This window comes from Hippocampus comes, unplaced genomic scaffold, assembly GCF_001891065.2.
Source record: "Hippocampus comes isolate QL1 unplaced genomic scaffold, H_comes_QL1_v1.1 scaffold7, whole genome shotgun sequence".
NCBI lineage: Eukaryota > Metazoa > Chordata > Actinopteri > Syngnathiformes > Syngnathidae > Hippocampus > Hippocampus comes.
The window spans coordinates 8,253,739-8,269,401 of NW_017842060.1; the positions used below are offsets into that span (position 1 = coordinate 8,253,739).

General features: G+C 41.4%; 1 protein-coding gene and 1 long non-coding RNA gene across 2 annotated transcripts; one reads left to right on the plus strand and one right to left on the minus strand.

The window, feature by feature from the left end:
- Positions 1-259: 259 nt before the first annotated feature.
- On the minus strand, positions 260-3,226 carry fdx2 (ferredoxin 2). Its single transcript, XM_019862678.1, has 5 exons — positions 3,021-3,226; positions 2,680-2,731; positions 2,026-2,132; positions 1,729-1,816; positions 260-1,630 (listed from the first exon to the last, which is right to left on the minus strand). The coding sequence occupies exons 1-5, from the start codon at positions 3,196-3,198 to the stop codon at positions 1,474-1,476; spliced, it is 582 nt and encodes a 193-aa protein (XP_019718237.1). The 5' UTR covers positions 3,199-3,226; the 3' UTR covers positions 260-1,473.
- A 1,061-nt stretch (positions 3,227-4,287) lies between these two features.
- LOC109511518 (uncharacterized) lies at positions 4,288-12,358 on the plus strand. The gene is made up of 3 exons (XR_002167340.1): positions 4,288-5,840; positions 6,890-7,008; positions 12,138-12,358. It is a non-coding gene; the product is annotated as an uncharacterized LOC109511518 (long non-coding RNA).
- The last annotated feature ends 3,305 nt before the right edge of the window (positions 12,359-15,663 follow it).

Below are 15,663 nucleotides of genomic sequence, written 5' to 3' on the forward strand. Positions count from 1 at the left end.
TATATATATATATATATATATATATATATGTATGTATGTATGTATGTGTGTATGTATGTATGTATGTGTGTCTAGCAGGTTGGTTAGACAGTAAAAGGATAGGTTGGCATACAATATGCAAGATGAATATAAATATGCAATCCCGTCTTTGACAGAGATTACTTACTACTGGTGCTACTACAACAAATTTACTGTTGTTTACAGATTCAGAGCAATTTAGCTTGCACCCGAAACAGGTAGAGAAAATGTTTATTCAATACAGCTTTAAAAGAGTACTTTATTGCACAATTTTAAATACTTGATATATGCCATACATTAGTGACTTAAAAGTGTGTGTAGGTTGGACATGTACAGTAGACTTGACAAATAAACAGATTTTAACCTGGAAAACTCCTTCATTGGCAGCATGTTGCAATTTTGTTTCAGAACACAGCAGCATCACGTCAGTGTCAGCTGGTCAGCACACTCCTAAAGGGAAGCCCATTTTTACAGGACATTTGAAATGTTTATTGGGATTTTACAGAAGGACTTTGACTGAAGCGCAGTCATATTGCCCACAAATACCAACGAAATGCATGATAGTGTATGAGTGATTGTCCAGGTGAAATGACGAGCATTTTACGGCAAGACTGCATATAAGAGCTATCGCAAGGAATGTTCCATTCATCAGCACAGTTTTATGAAGGAGTATTAGTGGCACGCTGGGGAAAAAAAGTATGACGAGAACAAAGACGTACACAAAAATGTTTGTAATTCAATGAATTCAGAATAGTATGATAGTTGCGAATTTGCCCCCCCAAAAAATTTAAAGATAAGGTCTTACACTTGATGGATAAAATTTGACAAATCAGTGAAAGAGAATATATTTTGGCAGATTAACACCACCGTCACTATGATCACTCTAATGTGATTTTAGAAAACATTTGTTGATTTAAATTCAATCATCTGTCCGACTTTGGCACATATTTCATATTACCGATTTATAGATGGCTACAACTTTATTCATCAAAAATATGGTGTTATTATATTACCATTTTATTATTACTTTTTCTCAAAGGTGCTTCCCCCACTTGATCTAATTTTCTTCTCAGTGTGGCTCTAATACTCCTTTGGAAGGATGAACTTTGTCTAACTAAGGTCTCTAAATTTGAATGTTTAGGTTTTTGTTTTTTAACAAAAAAAATAATAAAAAATTGTGAAATTGTGCGCTGTCTCAATGCTGGCCCGAGCACATCACACATAAATGAAAAGACATTATGTGTAAGTAACCATTGAGTTCATTGAATTCTGCAAAGGTCTGCAGGCCCACCTCAGTAAACTGTTATTATCTGATCAGTCAAGATCTTCAGGGCGGTGCCTACAGACTTCTCACGCTGTAGATTTCTTCACAGGTAACCTGCTCCCTTCCAAGCATGACTTCTCGTTTGCTGGGCCGGCCCCTCTCAATCCCACCTTCACCATCAGCGTGTCTGCTCAATGGGGTTTGGGAACATGTCCGTCCACATAGAAGTTCCTCGTGACTTTGGGTAAAGTCACCTCCATGCCCTCCAGCTCTGGGGTGAGAATGATCTGGCACCCTAGCCGGGAGTTCTCCTGGAGCATGGGAGCCATGTCCAACATGTCATCCTCCCTAAAAAGTGGGTGTATTACTGCATGCGATTTTCACTCCATCTCAAATTTGCCACCATTTAATGAAAAGTTCCCAAAATACAACTAAGGCACACCTACCTCTCAAGTGGTTCGGGTAGTTTGTCGAAATAGTCGCTGCTTACATACACGTGACATGTTGAACAGGCCAATGATGCCTCACACGCCCCTGAATGGGAAATAAACAGAACGACGATTCGATCATGTGTTTGATTGCAACATCACCGGCGACGGTATTACGCTCTCACATTTAGCCATAACAAAGATAATTACAGTCTTTTATGAGTTATTCATGTAACTGTTTATTATAGTAATTGTATTTTGTTTCATGCTAAATGAATGATACTTATCTTTTTAAAGGCAAACTTAAACACCCACCTTCTAGTTCGATTCCATTCTTGTGAGCTAAGTACAAAATATTGTCTCCCACTTGAGCTCTAACTGGGATCCTTTGGCCGGACCGGTCAACATACACCACATTGACCCTGAAAAGCAGTAAATACAGCTCAAGGAAATATGTAATTAAAAGGGCTCCTTGGTTCAGGTGTTCTATTTGTATGGCATCGGCGTAACTGGATGCAAGTCATAAGGTGCTGTTAAGCTAATGCTAACACAGAATTTCAGTGAAGTCAAAGTTAGAGGAAATGTTTGGATGAAAGCGACTTCTAGGTCATATATGTTTGTCAGGATTAGTCTTCCATTTGTATCATACTTTTTATTTCATCTTCTGTGGTTTAAAGCATTGTCCCCAACCGGATTTTTATTATGGTACAGTATTTCATTTTGAATTTTTAACGACATTCATTTTTTGTCCCTGTCACTGTGACTCGGCTGGGTTGTAGGTAGGTGCCCGAGCGCCCTCTATTGACGAGGCGCCAATGAGTTTCGGTTGTTGTTTTGCACTAATAAAACACCAACTCGCCTTTTTTCATTTATTTCGTGAACGAAAATGTTTTTATTTCGATGTAAGTTTATAGTTATTTCGTTGGTTTACGTGAGCTTTAATAAAATTGGTCGACATTGGAGACTTACACATTGTCTTGGTTCTCTTCATCTGTGCTGCCTTCCTCACTGTGGTATGAACCTTAATACAAGGATACAAGACCACTAAGTACTTCTGCTCTCAGAGATAAACACAGGGGAAAACGTCATGAGAATAATTCACTTTTTGCACAAGGTTTCACAACGCCACGAGAGTGAGGTTACACAAGCATTACTCATGGTACGCTTGAGTAAGTGCTGATATATGCATAAGCATTAGCCTCTGAACATTTGCAAAAAGGACGTTAAATTATCATCATGCATTCGTCGCCATAAAGCGAGAGACGTTAAAATTAAAAGACAAAAAGGCACTAGCAAAGAGAAGCACTCACCTACACTCGTCTGCACAAACCGATTGATGGTACGAAAGGTGCCCACGGAGTCTTTCTTCTGTAGATGAGCCGTGCACGTCTTTAACCTGGATAAAGGACAAGTGCTACAGTCCGGTAAAACTCGCGAAAGTCTGAAAGTCAGCCCCACGCTCGAGCGTACTACAGCGGAGGCGGCCATGATTGTGTTTTGATCACGTGCTCAATGTCGTCCAATAGGAAAAGAAGAACCCTGCCAGCATATTGTTTCGACGACAGAGGACGCTGCGACTTCACGCTGGAGTTTCTGACATCCGTGGATCTCAACGGCCAAGGAACGAAACTGTCGAGGTAATACATTTTTAGGGGGTAGGGAGAATTTTGTTTTAACGTAAACCAACAATAAATTAAGTTTTTTTGTGTACAGAATGTGTTTGTTAATCCTTCCACATTTCTCAACAAATTCTTACCAAAGTTGTCCAGCTCATGCAGGACATTAGAACTTGGTGACCAGAGGCCGTTCTATAATCAGATAATATAGAAATAGAATCAAAATAATAAAAACATAAATTAAATCAACGTCATTTCTATGAAAGAGATGCATTTTTTTTTAGAAAGTCTGTTACTAAACCATCAAATATGGTAACGTTTATTTAAAGTTGAGATGAGCCACGGCAAGAGGAATGGATTTGACTTATAAAGCAAACATATTGTGACCAAATAATTTCTGGTGAAGACAAATTTTGATACAGCTGGACCTCTCCAGACAGTATGCGGGTTCGCAGGAGGGGGCGGGGGCAAGGCAAAGCACCGACCCATGGCAGGCCACCAACACAAACTTTTTCCAAATAAATTGCATTAATAATTAAAATAGACCATAGACGTAAATTTGTTTTCGTCACGTGAAACCCGACTCCGATTAATTGACGAGTGAACTGACGGAGGTGTTGACACAACGTACTCATGTCGAAACTGAAATTAAGATCATGGATCAAAGTACAGTAAAAGCAATGAGTACCCAGTCTAGAAAAAGAAGAAAGGAAGAGAAGCAGGCAAAAAAAAAAAAAGGTATGCAGATTTCTATGAGTGACGTGAGTGACATAGGCAAAAAGCAATTTATTAGCCTCTTCACAATATGTTCCCAAGCCACAGAAGATGACTGTATCCGGTACTTAGTTTTGCTGAACCAGCATCTAATGGAATTGAGGCATCATGTAATTCGAATAATTTCACCTACAGGCAACCTAGTCGAGTGTTTGCAACACATCAATAGGGGAAAAAAAAAAAAAGGTATGCAGATTTCTATGAGTGACGTGAGTGACATAGGCAAAAAGCAATTTATTAGCCTCTTCACAATATGTTCCCAAGCCACAGAAGATGACTGTATCCGGTACTTAGTTTTGCTGAACCAGCATCTAATGGAATTGAGGCATCATGTAATTCGAATAATTTCACCTACAGGCAACCTAGTCGAGTGTTTGCAACACATCAATCAGTTGCACATCTGATTGCGGACATTTTTTTTTTCTACTACTTTTTGTCGCTACTGTTCAAGGTGCAGTTGTCCACTTGGTAAACTGATGTCTCTGTTTAAAACCCATCAGCAGCGTGCCTCCACATGGATCAAAATACAGTAATGAAAATGAATACTGTATTCCCATTAAACAGAAGTCAAAACGTGCTTTGCTTTATCACCTGCTCCAGTGGGAGACGGACCAAAACAAGGCATCGGTTGTGGATAGGCTGGAGAGCATATAATGTTGTATGAAGGTAGAGAAAAGATCATCCAAGATCTCTTGTTTCTTCTGTTGACGCTCACTTGAAATAAAGCAAGAACGTTATCCTCCATAAAGAAAGTGAGATGCTATTAGTTTCCTTCTGAGAGCAGTAAAACTCAGAGGTGCATGATGCTGACATTTGCACATGTGATTTATACCCTTGTGTGACTATAATGACTGATGAGCTGTCCGGCTCGGCACGCACTATATTTTTCCTTTCTTTTCTCGTCATTCTTTTTTTGAACCTATATAAAGACTTGCACATTGCAAATAGGGCCTGTGATAAAGTTGGTTTTGAGACGTATACTTACAGTGCACCTCCCGTCTGTGTGTAGTGCTTCCTCCCTTGTGGAGGGCTAGACGATGTTAATTGGGCCCCAGCGTGTTGACTTTTGTATTTAATAGCAAGCAGAAAAAACGGGGAATATAAATCGTCACGTGCACTTTATGTGCACCTGCACATGATGAGTGTCCCGGGAATGTTTACCTTTTCTGTGAATGGAACGCACCCGTGCCTCACTGGACATCCTGTCCTGCAGGCAGGTGTATGCATGTGTCCGTGTTTAGGGGAGTGGTGAGTGGAGGTCAAAGCAAACTAAAGTCGCTCCCGACTGTTCTTTGTAAATTTATGGTGGAGCCTCCAAAGTCAAACACAGTTGACTTCCAAACGCATTTGTAACACGAATTCACTTGATTCAGGCTCTGACAGTCACCATCACCAATTATTTCGTAAAACGTTCACGTTGTTTAGTAAGATTGTCCTACAAGTGTCATGGAATGTTGACAACTGTCTTTAAAACAAAGTGAGTAGCGCTAAAACAAAGTAAAAACGACTTAGAATTTGGTTTATGGAGAGGGAGAAAGGAGGTGTTTGAGTGTTGAGTCACCGTGTCCATTTTCACTGACAAAAAAATTATTTGCTTCCATTGATTTATTTAAATCACATGACTTCACGCATTGACTTTTCTTATCCTTTCACAACATTTTGAATGAACACCACGTTGGACCACTTTTGGAGACTGTCCCACTGTACTTCGCTCACATCTCGCTGGTTATGCAGGATACGGTAAGTCACACATGCTCACCTTCGGTCGACTCCTTTAGTCCCATGGTCTCCTTCAACATGAAAGACATGCGACGTGAAGAATAACGTGTGGATAGACAAGGCATTATAAAGCGATCTGCTAAACGTCCCCTCGAGAACACGCTGCGCGTCGTGTATATCAGTTTGTGGTTCCAGTAACGGATGAAGTCAAATATTTTCCAGTCGTCCTTTCGGTTCCATCGATCAAACCCATCAGAGCTGTCGTTACTGGAGCCTCATTCACTAATACAAGTATTGAAATGTTATTACTCTACACACAAGACTGGCGGATATCCAAAATCATCGTCGGATTCATGACAACGTGCGCGCCGACCAGTTTTAATCTCACTGCCTTGTGTATGCCAATGATTTACAGTTCATTCTAAATGACGGGGTCATACCCGTCATTGGCAACCCACATAAACACCTCACGCCACTATTTCCGAAAAAAAAGTGAGATGCCAGAGATGGCCAAATTGATCTGTGACCTTATTTGAGGGTATGTAGATTGGAGGCACAAACATTCGAAGGTGGAAGGTGCATGTCGCCGTGTTCTGTTGTTTCAAACAGAACAGATGTTCGTGTCTGGAGGATGCTGACGTTATCGTTCCTGACCCACTATATATAGCCAAGCACAGCATTTCTGTTGCTATTCGCATGTCGGTGCACGTCAGGGTGAAATATAGACTATTCCCTGCAGCATGTCTGCCAGATTTATGATTCACATTGAGCTTCCACAGTTGTGATGATGCCAGTATTGCTTACAAGAAAAAAAAAAGTCAGATAAGACAGCCACTAAAACCTTACAAAAGTCTAAAATGCAAGTTGAAATGGTGCACATTTGTTTTCCCCGAAGAGCAATTGCAAGTGTCTTGCATGCGCACCGTACAGTAATCATTTATGGCATGTTTTATTTCCCCCATTTAATGCTGTGTCTGCGTTCCCTTAAGTACATTGTCAGGTGTGATGATCTATCACACAGATTGCTTGAATGACAGCGGCTATTAAATCCGTCTCATTCATTTTTACAGCTCTCCTTCGAGCCCAATCTGCCCAGAGCTCGATGGGATACAGATGGAAAGTTTGCGAGCAAAGCGGCCAGCATCAGGAAGAACACGGCCAAGGACATTTGCAAAGACTTTGACACTAAGTACATATTTCAAGACTTCCCTTTTGTCTTTGTGCTGACTTCACAAGAGAAGCTTTTAAAATTTAAGTCCACATTTAACTAAGTTGAGTATTTCCCCTGAGATGACTCACACACATCTTTAATCGGAAGCAAATCCAATAAAAGGTTGTTCTCCAGCAGACAAAAGAGAAACTCACCATCAGCATGACTAACCAAAGCATCATGGGTGCACGGCGCGTCAACAAAACACAAGTCACACTGCTGTGATGTTTTATATGTCAGCTGAGGGACACTTTCGCTATTGTGTGTCACATATTTCGGACCCTCCAACCCCCCACCTCAAGGGTTGTTCGTAATTAATGACCTTTTACTCTCCACACACAACCGTACAAGGCGGCACAGCGGACTGCGGCGACGGATTTGTTTATCTTGAGCGCTGACTGTGGTATAGTGGTTGTCGATCTGAGGCCGGCGTCTCTATCGTCTTGTCTTTGACAGACAGCGCTTGACCACTCGCTGTTGACCTTTTTAGTGGAGGAAAAGCTGCAGGTCCCGGAGGTGCTACATCGACACACACAGGAAGACATAAATCTTCTGGAGTAGGATTGTTGTAGTGTGCTTGTTTTCTTACCTCCTTCAACTCGGTTATATTTTCATTTGTTCAGTAGTTCGCAATATTTGAGTTTGGGCATGGCCTAAGGAACTCACATAATTTTACTGTGGCTTAGGACTAATTTTCAACTTTTAAATAAACACACAGTTTGGAACATTAATACGTTGACGAGCTTTTGGAGTGGGCAGTAGACTGGTAATTGTGAATTACTTAGCTATTACGAAGCAAATTTTTATCAATACAACATGCAGTAAGATAGCTAGTATGCCTGGATACCCATAATGCATCTTTCTCGGATGCCCTAATATATAGAACAGCTTGGTGTCCTGATCTAAATTCCCACGCAAGGAAGTGATGCAGCGAATGAAGCACACCGCCCGGGGAAGCCTGTTAGCTCATGAGCTAGCTGGTGGCTAACACATCTTGTGGTATGGAAAGCCGTGCGACAACCCATTGGATATACAGTATTCCAGCCACGAGCAGATTTAAGCGGATATATTTCGGGGCGCAAACATGTGTTGGCATAATAGAGTTACGCATAAAATTAGCACCAATTTTTCAGAATTAACATTGAGCGAACACACCTTCAGCATTTGAAAGTGGAGATAAAGGCTTGATTTGTAACGATTTTGAAGACTCATTTTATAAACTGGGTGTTTTGTTTATTCATTTTTTTTTTTTTTAAATCATTCGAATTTATTAGACTTTTTTTGCGGGGGGGGGGGATTTCCTTCGTCGCCTATGCCGACTTCGGATCCAGGAGGTGGGCTCTGTAGCAACACCACTTGAGTGAATCGCGCCTCAGCTGTCGATGGTCCTCCACTCTCTGCTGTGCGCACGTTGGCGCGAGCACGTACGCACGTGATTTCAACCAATCAGCGCCGACGCAACTCACGTCACGGATCAAAAAGCCGGAACAACAGGACAACTGGTTAGCCTAGCCTACGCGACACACAAAGTCTTACGGACGTGTTTTTCTGGTAATCTGTGTGCTTTGCCTTTTTGCCCAAATATACATTTTTACTGCACCAACTGTCTTGCCCACTGCGTCTTTTCTCATTTCACTGGGGCTTAGCAAGTCAGTTCAGCGAGAGATGAACATCTCTTTAGGTCCTGGTGTCTTTCTTTTGCTTTTGGACAACTATGGAGGTCGCTCAATATTACAGCTGGATTTAATAATTGTATTTGTTTTTTAGGGGGAATATTTAAATCTTGGATATCCCTACGATGTATGACTGATCCGTTGCCATGTACCCCTTCTTGGTGAGGCTTTCAAATTGTCCATAGAAAACAAACTTCTTGGCAGGTCTTTCCACTTCTGCAGTTATCTTGGCAACAAATCTGGGCAGGTCTTTTTAACATAACAAAACTCGGCCTCTTTCTAAATGAACTGGGAGGAGACTGTTACGGCATTTTTAAAAGTCACAGGGACATTAAAATAATATGGCTCTACGGAGTCAAATCTATTTCCAGTTCAGTAAATTGATCGCAACGTAAGGCAAAAGCCCCACACACGTGCAAGCATTCATCCAGAGTGCCGTGCGGAGGCACCGTTCATTAATCTCACTTACATACTGGTCCAGCATTCGCTTACATAATACATTTACATGAAAGCGTGAAGTGGAGCCACTAATGTGTGTTACTTTTTTTTTTTTTGGTGGTTTGACTTCAATTAATGTGTTTATTCGGTTCAGTCAGCGCCTTACAGAAGAGTTTGTTTCCCAAATCCGTCTGGCCACGGGTTGATAGAAACTGTACAGAAAAGGTCACGCCCTTGGTCAGTGAGACGAACCTTCTGTATGTCACATCCAATTCCGGCCAATAGATCAATAATGGAAAATGTTTATAATCACAAAGTCTGGAAACTCCAAATCCCAGTAACGCTGCTCCACCTGCCCCTAACGCAGATGGTCCACTACTTATGTTTCCATTCAAGATTCCATAAGAACCGTTTATACTTTTTTTTTTTTTTAAATGCAGTCTGGCACATCTGTCAGTCACTTGTGGTTACTGGGGAGGAACACCGGACTACTTGCAACATGAAGCCGCGAGACAGCCCACCACAGGCCTTTTTGAGGGGTGACTGATAGGTTTAGGTAGGTAGCGAGGCACAACATGGTCTGCCAAATTCCCAAACACAGTAGGTAAACTGCAGTTGCTCTGGCCGAGAAAAAAAATGAGTACTAGGCAACAACCTCTGGTGTCACTTTGTAAACCGGTCCAAAATGTGTTGTGTGCAGCCATGTTTGTACTTATCTGCCCTTCCATCCCACACTCACCATATGGAACTGTGGCGAACAAGTGCACATTTCAGAAATATGCAGAAAACTAAAGATTGACAGTATTTTTTTTTTTTAAATCACCCTTGCTGGGCAGGCACGTGCTCCAGACAGCTAAATATGTGTATTAGAACAATTACAATGTTTCCATATGTCTCCCCCTCCCCTCCCCCCTTAATATACAGTGTATTTTGTTGTCCTTCACATGACAGTAATTCCATGTATGGTACTCCCTCCACCATGACTGACTTTTAGCGGGTTCACGTCTTATCTCCTTTTGTCGCTACAACAATGACGTGAGGCTCGTTTCTACGTGTCCTAGCGCACTCCATCCTCGTCTTTCCCTTGCTCCGCTTTGTGACCAAAACACAACAGAGCCTTTTTTTTTTCTTTCCCAGCAGCACATCTACAGATTAGGCAGTCTAAACAGTTTTATCAGCGCTGCTGGCAGACTGGAACAGTCGAAGGAGACATGAGACAGGAACTCTACATTGAGTATAGCTTATTTACAGCTGTATAAAATGATGCAAAAGCAATGCAGAGCTGTGGCGTTTTAGACGTGTGCATAATCATATGTTACGTCTCCAACGTTCCAAGAGGATTCAGCCACAGAGGATTTGTGATACGTTTAGCTACAGTGTCATTTTACTGTATTCCGTAAATTCCACATACAATTCTAAACTTGGGGTGGCACTCGGTAGAGCGCAGAGCACACACAAACGTCAAGTTTGGATTTATTTATCGATTTCTGCAGTGACTTGACATGTCTTGATCAAAAGTTATGCAATCGGTCCTTGGATCAAGTGGTGGCGACGAGCCACATACCAGATTTCACTTGGGACTCATTCTCAAGGTTTTGAGTTCAGTTTCCATCATCTGGGTTACAAAAATGACCCTGACCCAGGTTTTTGATGCAGATTATGATCTAGAGTTAATCGCTTCGCCATTAGGTCCTACTGAAGCTACAGTTTACACAAGATGTAATTGGAATCAGTTTCGAGTTATTTCCATGCATATTTCCAGACAAAAAAGGGAACTCGTGATCAGTTCATTTGTTGTTTTGAGTCATATCGACAGTATTAAAAAAATTATAATCAAATGCCAGGTCCAGATCCAAAAGCTATTAAATTAGACTTATGATTGTACTGAAGTGTTACTCATTTCATGCTTAAATGATATTTGTTGAGAAAAAAGGTGAATATGATGACCAAAAGGTAATCATTTTAGTTTTTAAGTTATACTGAGGCCGCATAAAAATTTCAGTAGGAATCCATTTGCGACTTTTGCAATCAAATTTATCACAAACAGAACATCTTGGCAATGACCATAACTCATGTAACTCTTCAACAATATGAATCAGTTCCCTACATGTTTGGTTTTAAGTAATAATAAAGCCGTTTTTGTGTGGACTGTAGGCATGGCAACGATGCATGTTTGTTTTTTGTTTGTGTTTTTTCATATTGGTGACTTCGTCTCCTGTCTGGGCAGTGTTGTTATGAGCATTGCAGCTCAGGGTTTTATCTTGCTCCAGCCATGTTGATAAGACAAAGAAGATATGTAATGTTTTTGCCTCGTCTGTGATGTTTTTTTGACCATGATGCATACACCTTTTGTGCAGTGGTATGTAATGCCTGAAATGTTCTTACGGATACCCATATCCACGTGACTTTGTGCTGCCTTTAAAAATGCATCGGTTATTTTCGAGGGGAAAACTAGTGCTAATTCCATTCCGATTAAAAAATATATATATACACAATACATTTTGATTCAGTTTGCTGCGATACAAACCGGATACTTCATACCTGGCCATAAAGTTAATTTAAAAATTATTCCCTGAATTTAAAAAAAATCTGACGTTGAAATGAAAAGTTTTGTATTTGTAAGACTGAATATGAAAATAAACAGAATTAAATTTTTAGTGAGGATCAAATACAGTTTCAAAGAAAAAAAATCTATCCTTTTCAAATTCAAATTGTACAATTCGGATTCAGTTATTCAATATTATTCAGATAAAAATATACAAATCCATCCATTATCCGAGCCCCTTAACTTCAATTTATGTCCTGGTAATTCAAATTTGGTATAAATGATTTAAATCAAAGTTATTCACATTTAGTTTTTGGTGGCAAATATTCCACCCCACAGTGTCACACCTGGTTTAAGAAACTTCAAGGATTATTTTTACTGACCATTCATTGGTAATAACATGTAAAAATGTTTGTTTTGCTAACACAATGTCCATCCTTGTTTTCTTGCAGTTCTTACAGCTGCTGTGAGACCTAACAGCCTAACATCTTGGGCCACAGACCAGGAAATCAATGTCACAATCAATAGATGGTTACATCTGGCTCTTGATAGGGATGGTAACAGGAAGGAGAGGATGAGAAGAAAAGAGGGCATGGAGAGCACGACAATTTGATGGACGGAAAAATGCCGTTCAAGAGCAAGCTGCATCCCAGTTTGGACTCCGTGTTCACTGTTAAATAAAGAAAAGTGCAGTTTCCCAGTGTGTGGGCAGTTGTATGTGAGGTTCACAAATTATGACAATAAACATATTTTTATAACAGTCGTTTCAATATGAAAAGTGAAACAACTCACTAACAAAGCACTTTGCCAGAAGGCTTTGAAGAAGTCTAATTCCTACCTAATTTATAGAATGTATTAAAAATGTTTCTCCTTTTTTATGCGATTTTCTATTTTCTGCAATCATTAATTTGGGGTTTAAGAGTAAGAGTGGAATGTACAAACCTCAAGCACTTCATTTTAAGTACCGGTATTTGAAAGGTGAAAATATTGCAACATGTATGGATGCTGCTAATACGAGAAGTGACAAATTAACGTGTTTTCTCTGAACGTAACCCAAAGATTATTTTCAAAAACCTTCACCGGAGTAGATATGCATTTAAAATTGGATGTGTCTGTATGATTGCAAGGCGGCCTGTACATAACATGCCTTTATTTTCACACAATTTCCGAATGCATCCTTGACTTTATCTCTTGCCACTGGCAACACGGTACTTTATGTGACCACATAGACACGCATGTTCTAGACCAGGCGGATGGAGATAAAGGCTTGGCAGGTGGCAGTTGAACGGCCTGCTGGAGCTGTGAGCAGCACCGCTCGGTCCAGGATGGCGTGTCATGCCCTGGCCATCACTGGAGTTGTGAGTTATTACTTTGGGGTTTCCTGTTGGTGCGGGCACACACACACACACACACACACACACACACACACACACACACACACACTTGCAAGTACAGTATATGATACATGCAGTACATTCTGCGGATATAAAAAGTCACCCCGCCAATGTTCAAATGGCAGATTTTTTGTGATGTAAAAATTTGAGACCAAGAAACGTTTTTCTACCATATAAAGTGCTTCTGATTCACCCCAAATAAAGTTGAGATGTTCAAGTAGACTTTCCCTGAGCTTTTTTTTTTTTTTTTTTTTTTTTCCCCCATTTTGTTATGTAAAAATTTGAGACCAAGAAACGTTTTTCTACCATATAAAGTGCTTCTGATTCACCCCAAATAAAGTTGAGATGTTCAAGTAGACTTTCCCTGAGCTTTTTTTTTTTTTTTTTTTTTTTTCCCCCCCCGGGGTTGGGGCAGGGGTTTGGGCGTTTGGGGTTAGGGCATTTGGGGTTTGGGTGAGTGGGGTTCGGGCGATTGAGATTTGGGCGATTGGGGTTTGAGCGTTTGGGGTTGGGGCGATTGGGATTTGGGCGATTGGGGTTTGGGCGTTTGGGGTTAGGGCATTTGGGGTTTGGGCGAGTGGGGTTTGGGGTTAGGGCGTTTGGGGTTCGGGCGATTGGGATTTGGGCGATTGGGGTTTGGGCGTTTGGGGTTTGGGCGATTGGGGTTTGGGGTTAGGGCGTTTGGGGTTCGGGCGATTGGGGTTCGGGCGATTGGGGTTTGGGCGATTGGGGTTTGGGCGTTTGGGGTTTGGGCGATTGGGGTTTGGGGTTAGGGCGTTTGGGGTTCGGGCGATTGGGATTTGGGCGATTGGGGTTTGGGCGTTTGGGGTTAGGGCATTTGGGGTTTGGGCGATTGGGGTTTGGGGTCAGGGCATTTGGGGTTCGGGCGATTGGGGTTTGGTCGATTGGGGTTTGGGCGTTTGGGGTTTGAGCGATTGGGGTTTGGGCAATTGGAGTTTGGGCGTTTGGGTTTAGGGCGTTTGGGGTTTGGGTGTTTGGGGTTTGGACGTTTGGGGTTAGGGCATTTGGCCGATTGGGGTTTGGGTTCCCACTCTTCCACTTGCTTTTTATTTATGGACCTTTTCAGGACTTTTGAGGACTAATTCGGCCATTTTTTAAAGGATTTTTTTCCCCATTCAGCAGGGGATTCACGGTGGATTTAATGACCAGAAAGCCACATGTCACTGAGCTGGTGTTCAAATCATTGCTGCCAAAGGAAGGGCACATCTACTGTGCGGGGTGGTGACAGGCTGTCAATCAAAGCCGCCCGACTCCATGTTCAGTTGCTCGGTTTGTATATGTAGGTTTATCTAGGTTTGAGTATGTTTTTCATGAAGTAGAGCTGTAAAGTATCCCAAATTAACAAATGAGACCATGTCAAGACCTCCAAAGTACATATGTCAAATTTGTCACTTTCAATGCACATTCCAAGTGACACATAACCCAGTATCATTGTGTTAACACTGATTGAACACATGAAACAGCTCTCATGTGCAGACACACAAATTGCAACGGCAGTAGGCAGGAGACACCCCGAACCGGTTGCCAGCCAATCGCAGGGCACACAGAGACGAACAACACGGGCCACCTACAGTTAATGTTTCTTATTTAATTAATTTAAAATAATTTAAGGCGAAAAGTCTTTTCTTCTTTCTCTTTTTATTTTATGTTGGCGTTAAATACTCGCAACTGATGCAGTTACTGTGTTCTTGCCCCTTACCTAAAAGTTTGTGTGGCAACTCAAATACAGTAATTGCCCTACCATATTACAGAATTGCCACTGCATTTGGTTCTTATGATCTTTATGATATAATTAGATTCGAACAAGTGTCAAGAAAATTTGTCCCAAAGCTTTTGTGGGCCAAATAAAATTAGTTTTAGGGCAGAAGTTAGGGTTGAAACCCATCGCAGTTCTGGCAGCATACACAAAACAGTTGCGCTCACAGCAGGTTCCTCCTGTGTGTTTTTACATTTACAACAAAGAGTGAGAAATTCCTCCTCTTAATGATTCATAGCCAACCACAGAAACTTTGTCTTGTTCTCTCTCCAACTCCCATTCCCAGCGACTGTTTCATGCATCTATGATTCACGTCTGAAAGGCGTTTGCTGGAAAACCCCGTCAACATGCAGTGTTCACACAATAGAGCTTCTCTCGATCCTGCGACTCTATCTCTTTGGTCCCGTCTATAATTTGAAAGCATCATCCATGTCTGTTATCAACAAAGACCTTCTCTTACGACTCTCCCACACACATACTGAGTGGTCATAAATGTTTTCTTTCAACAGTATGTTTGTTCCTTATCTGTCACGCAGAGCTTCTTTCATGAACTATCTGCTCGTCTATTTCATGTTAAAGGTACAACAACTTTCTCGACCATTCATGCCCAGTCATGACATGTTCGGAAATTGACAGTGCCGGTGCACTTGCATTGATGTGGTGTGGCGACTCTTTGTGTTCAGTTCAGTGGGTTCTATGTGTGTGAGGTAAACTGGTCTTGTAGCGGACTGCACCCACAAACCACACTCTCTCCTCGAACTGCATGGGTAGGTTCCCTCCAGGGGTACAGCTGTGTTGGGTTACCGT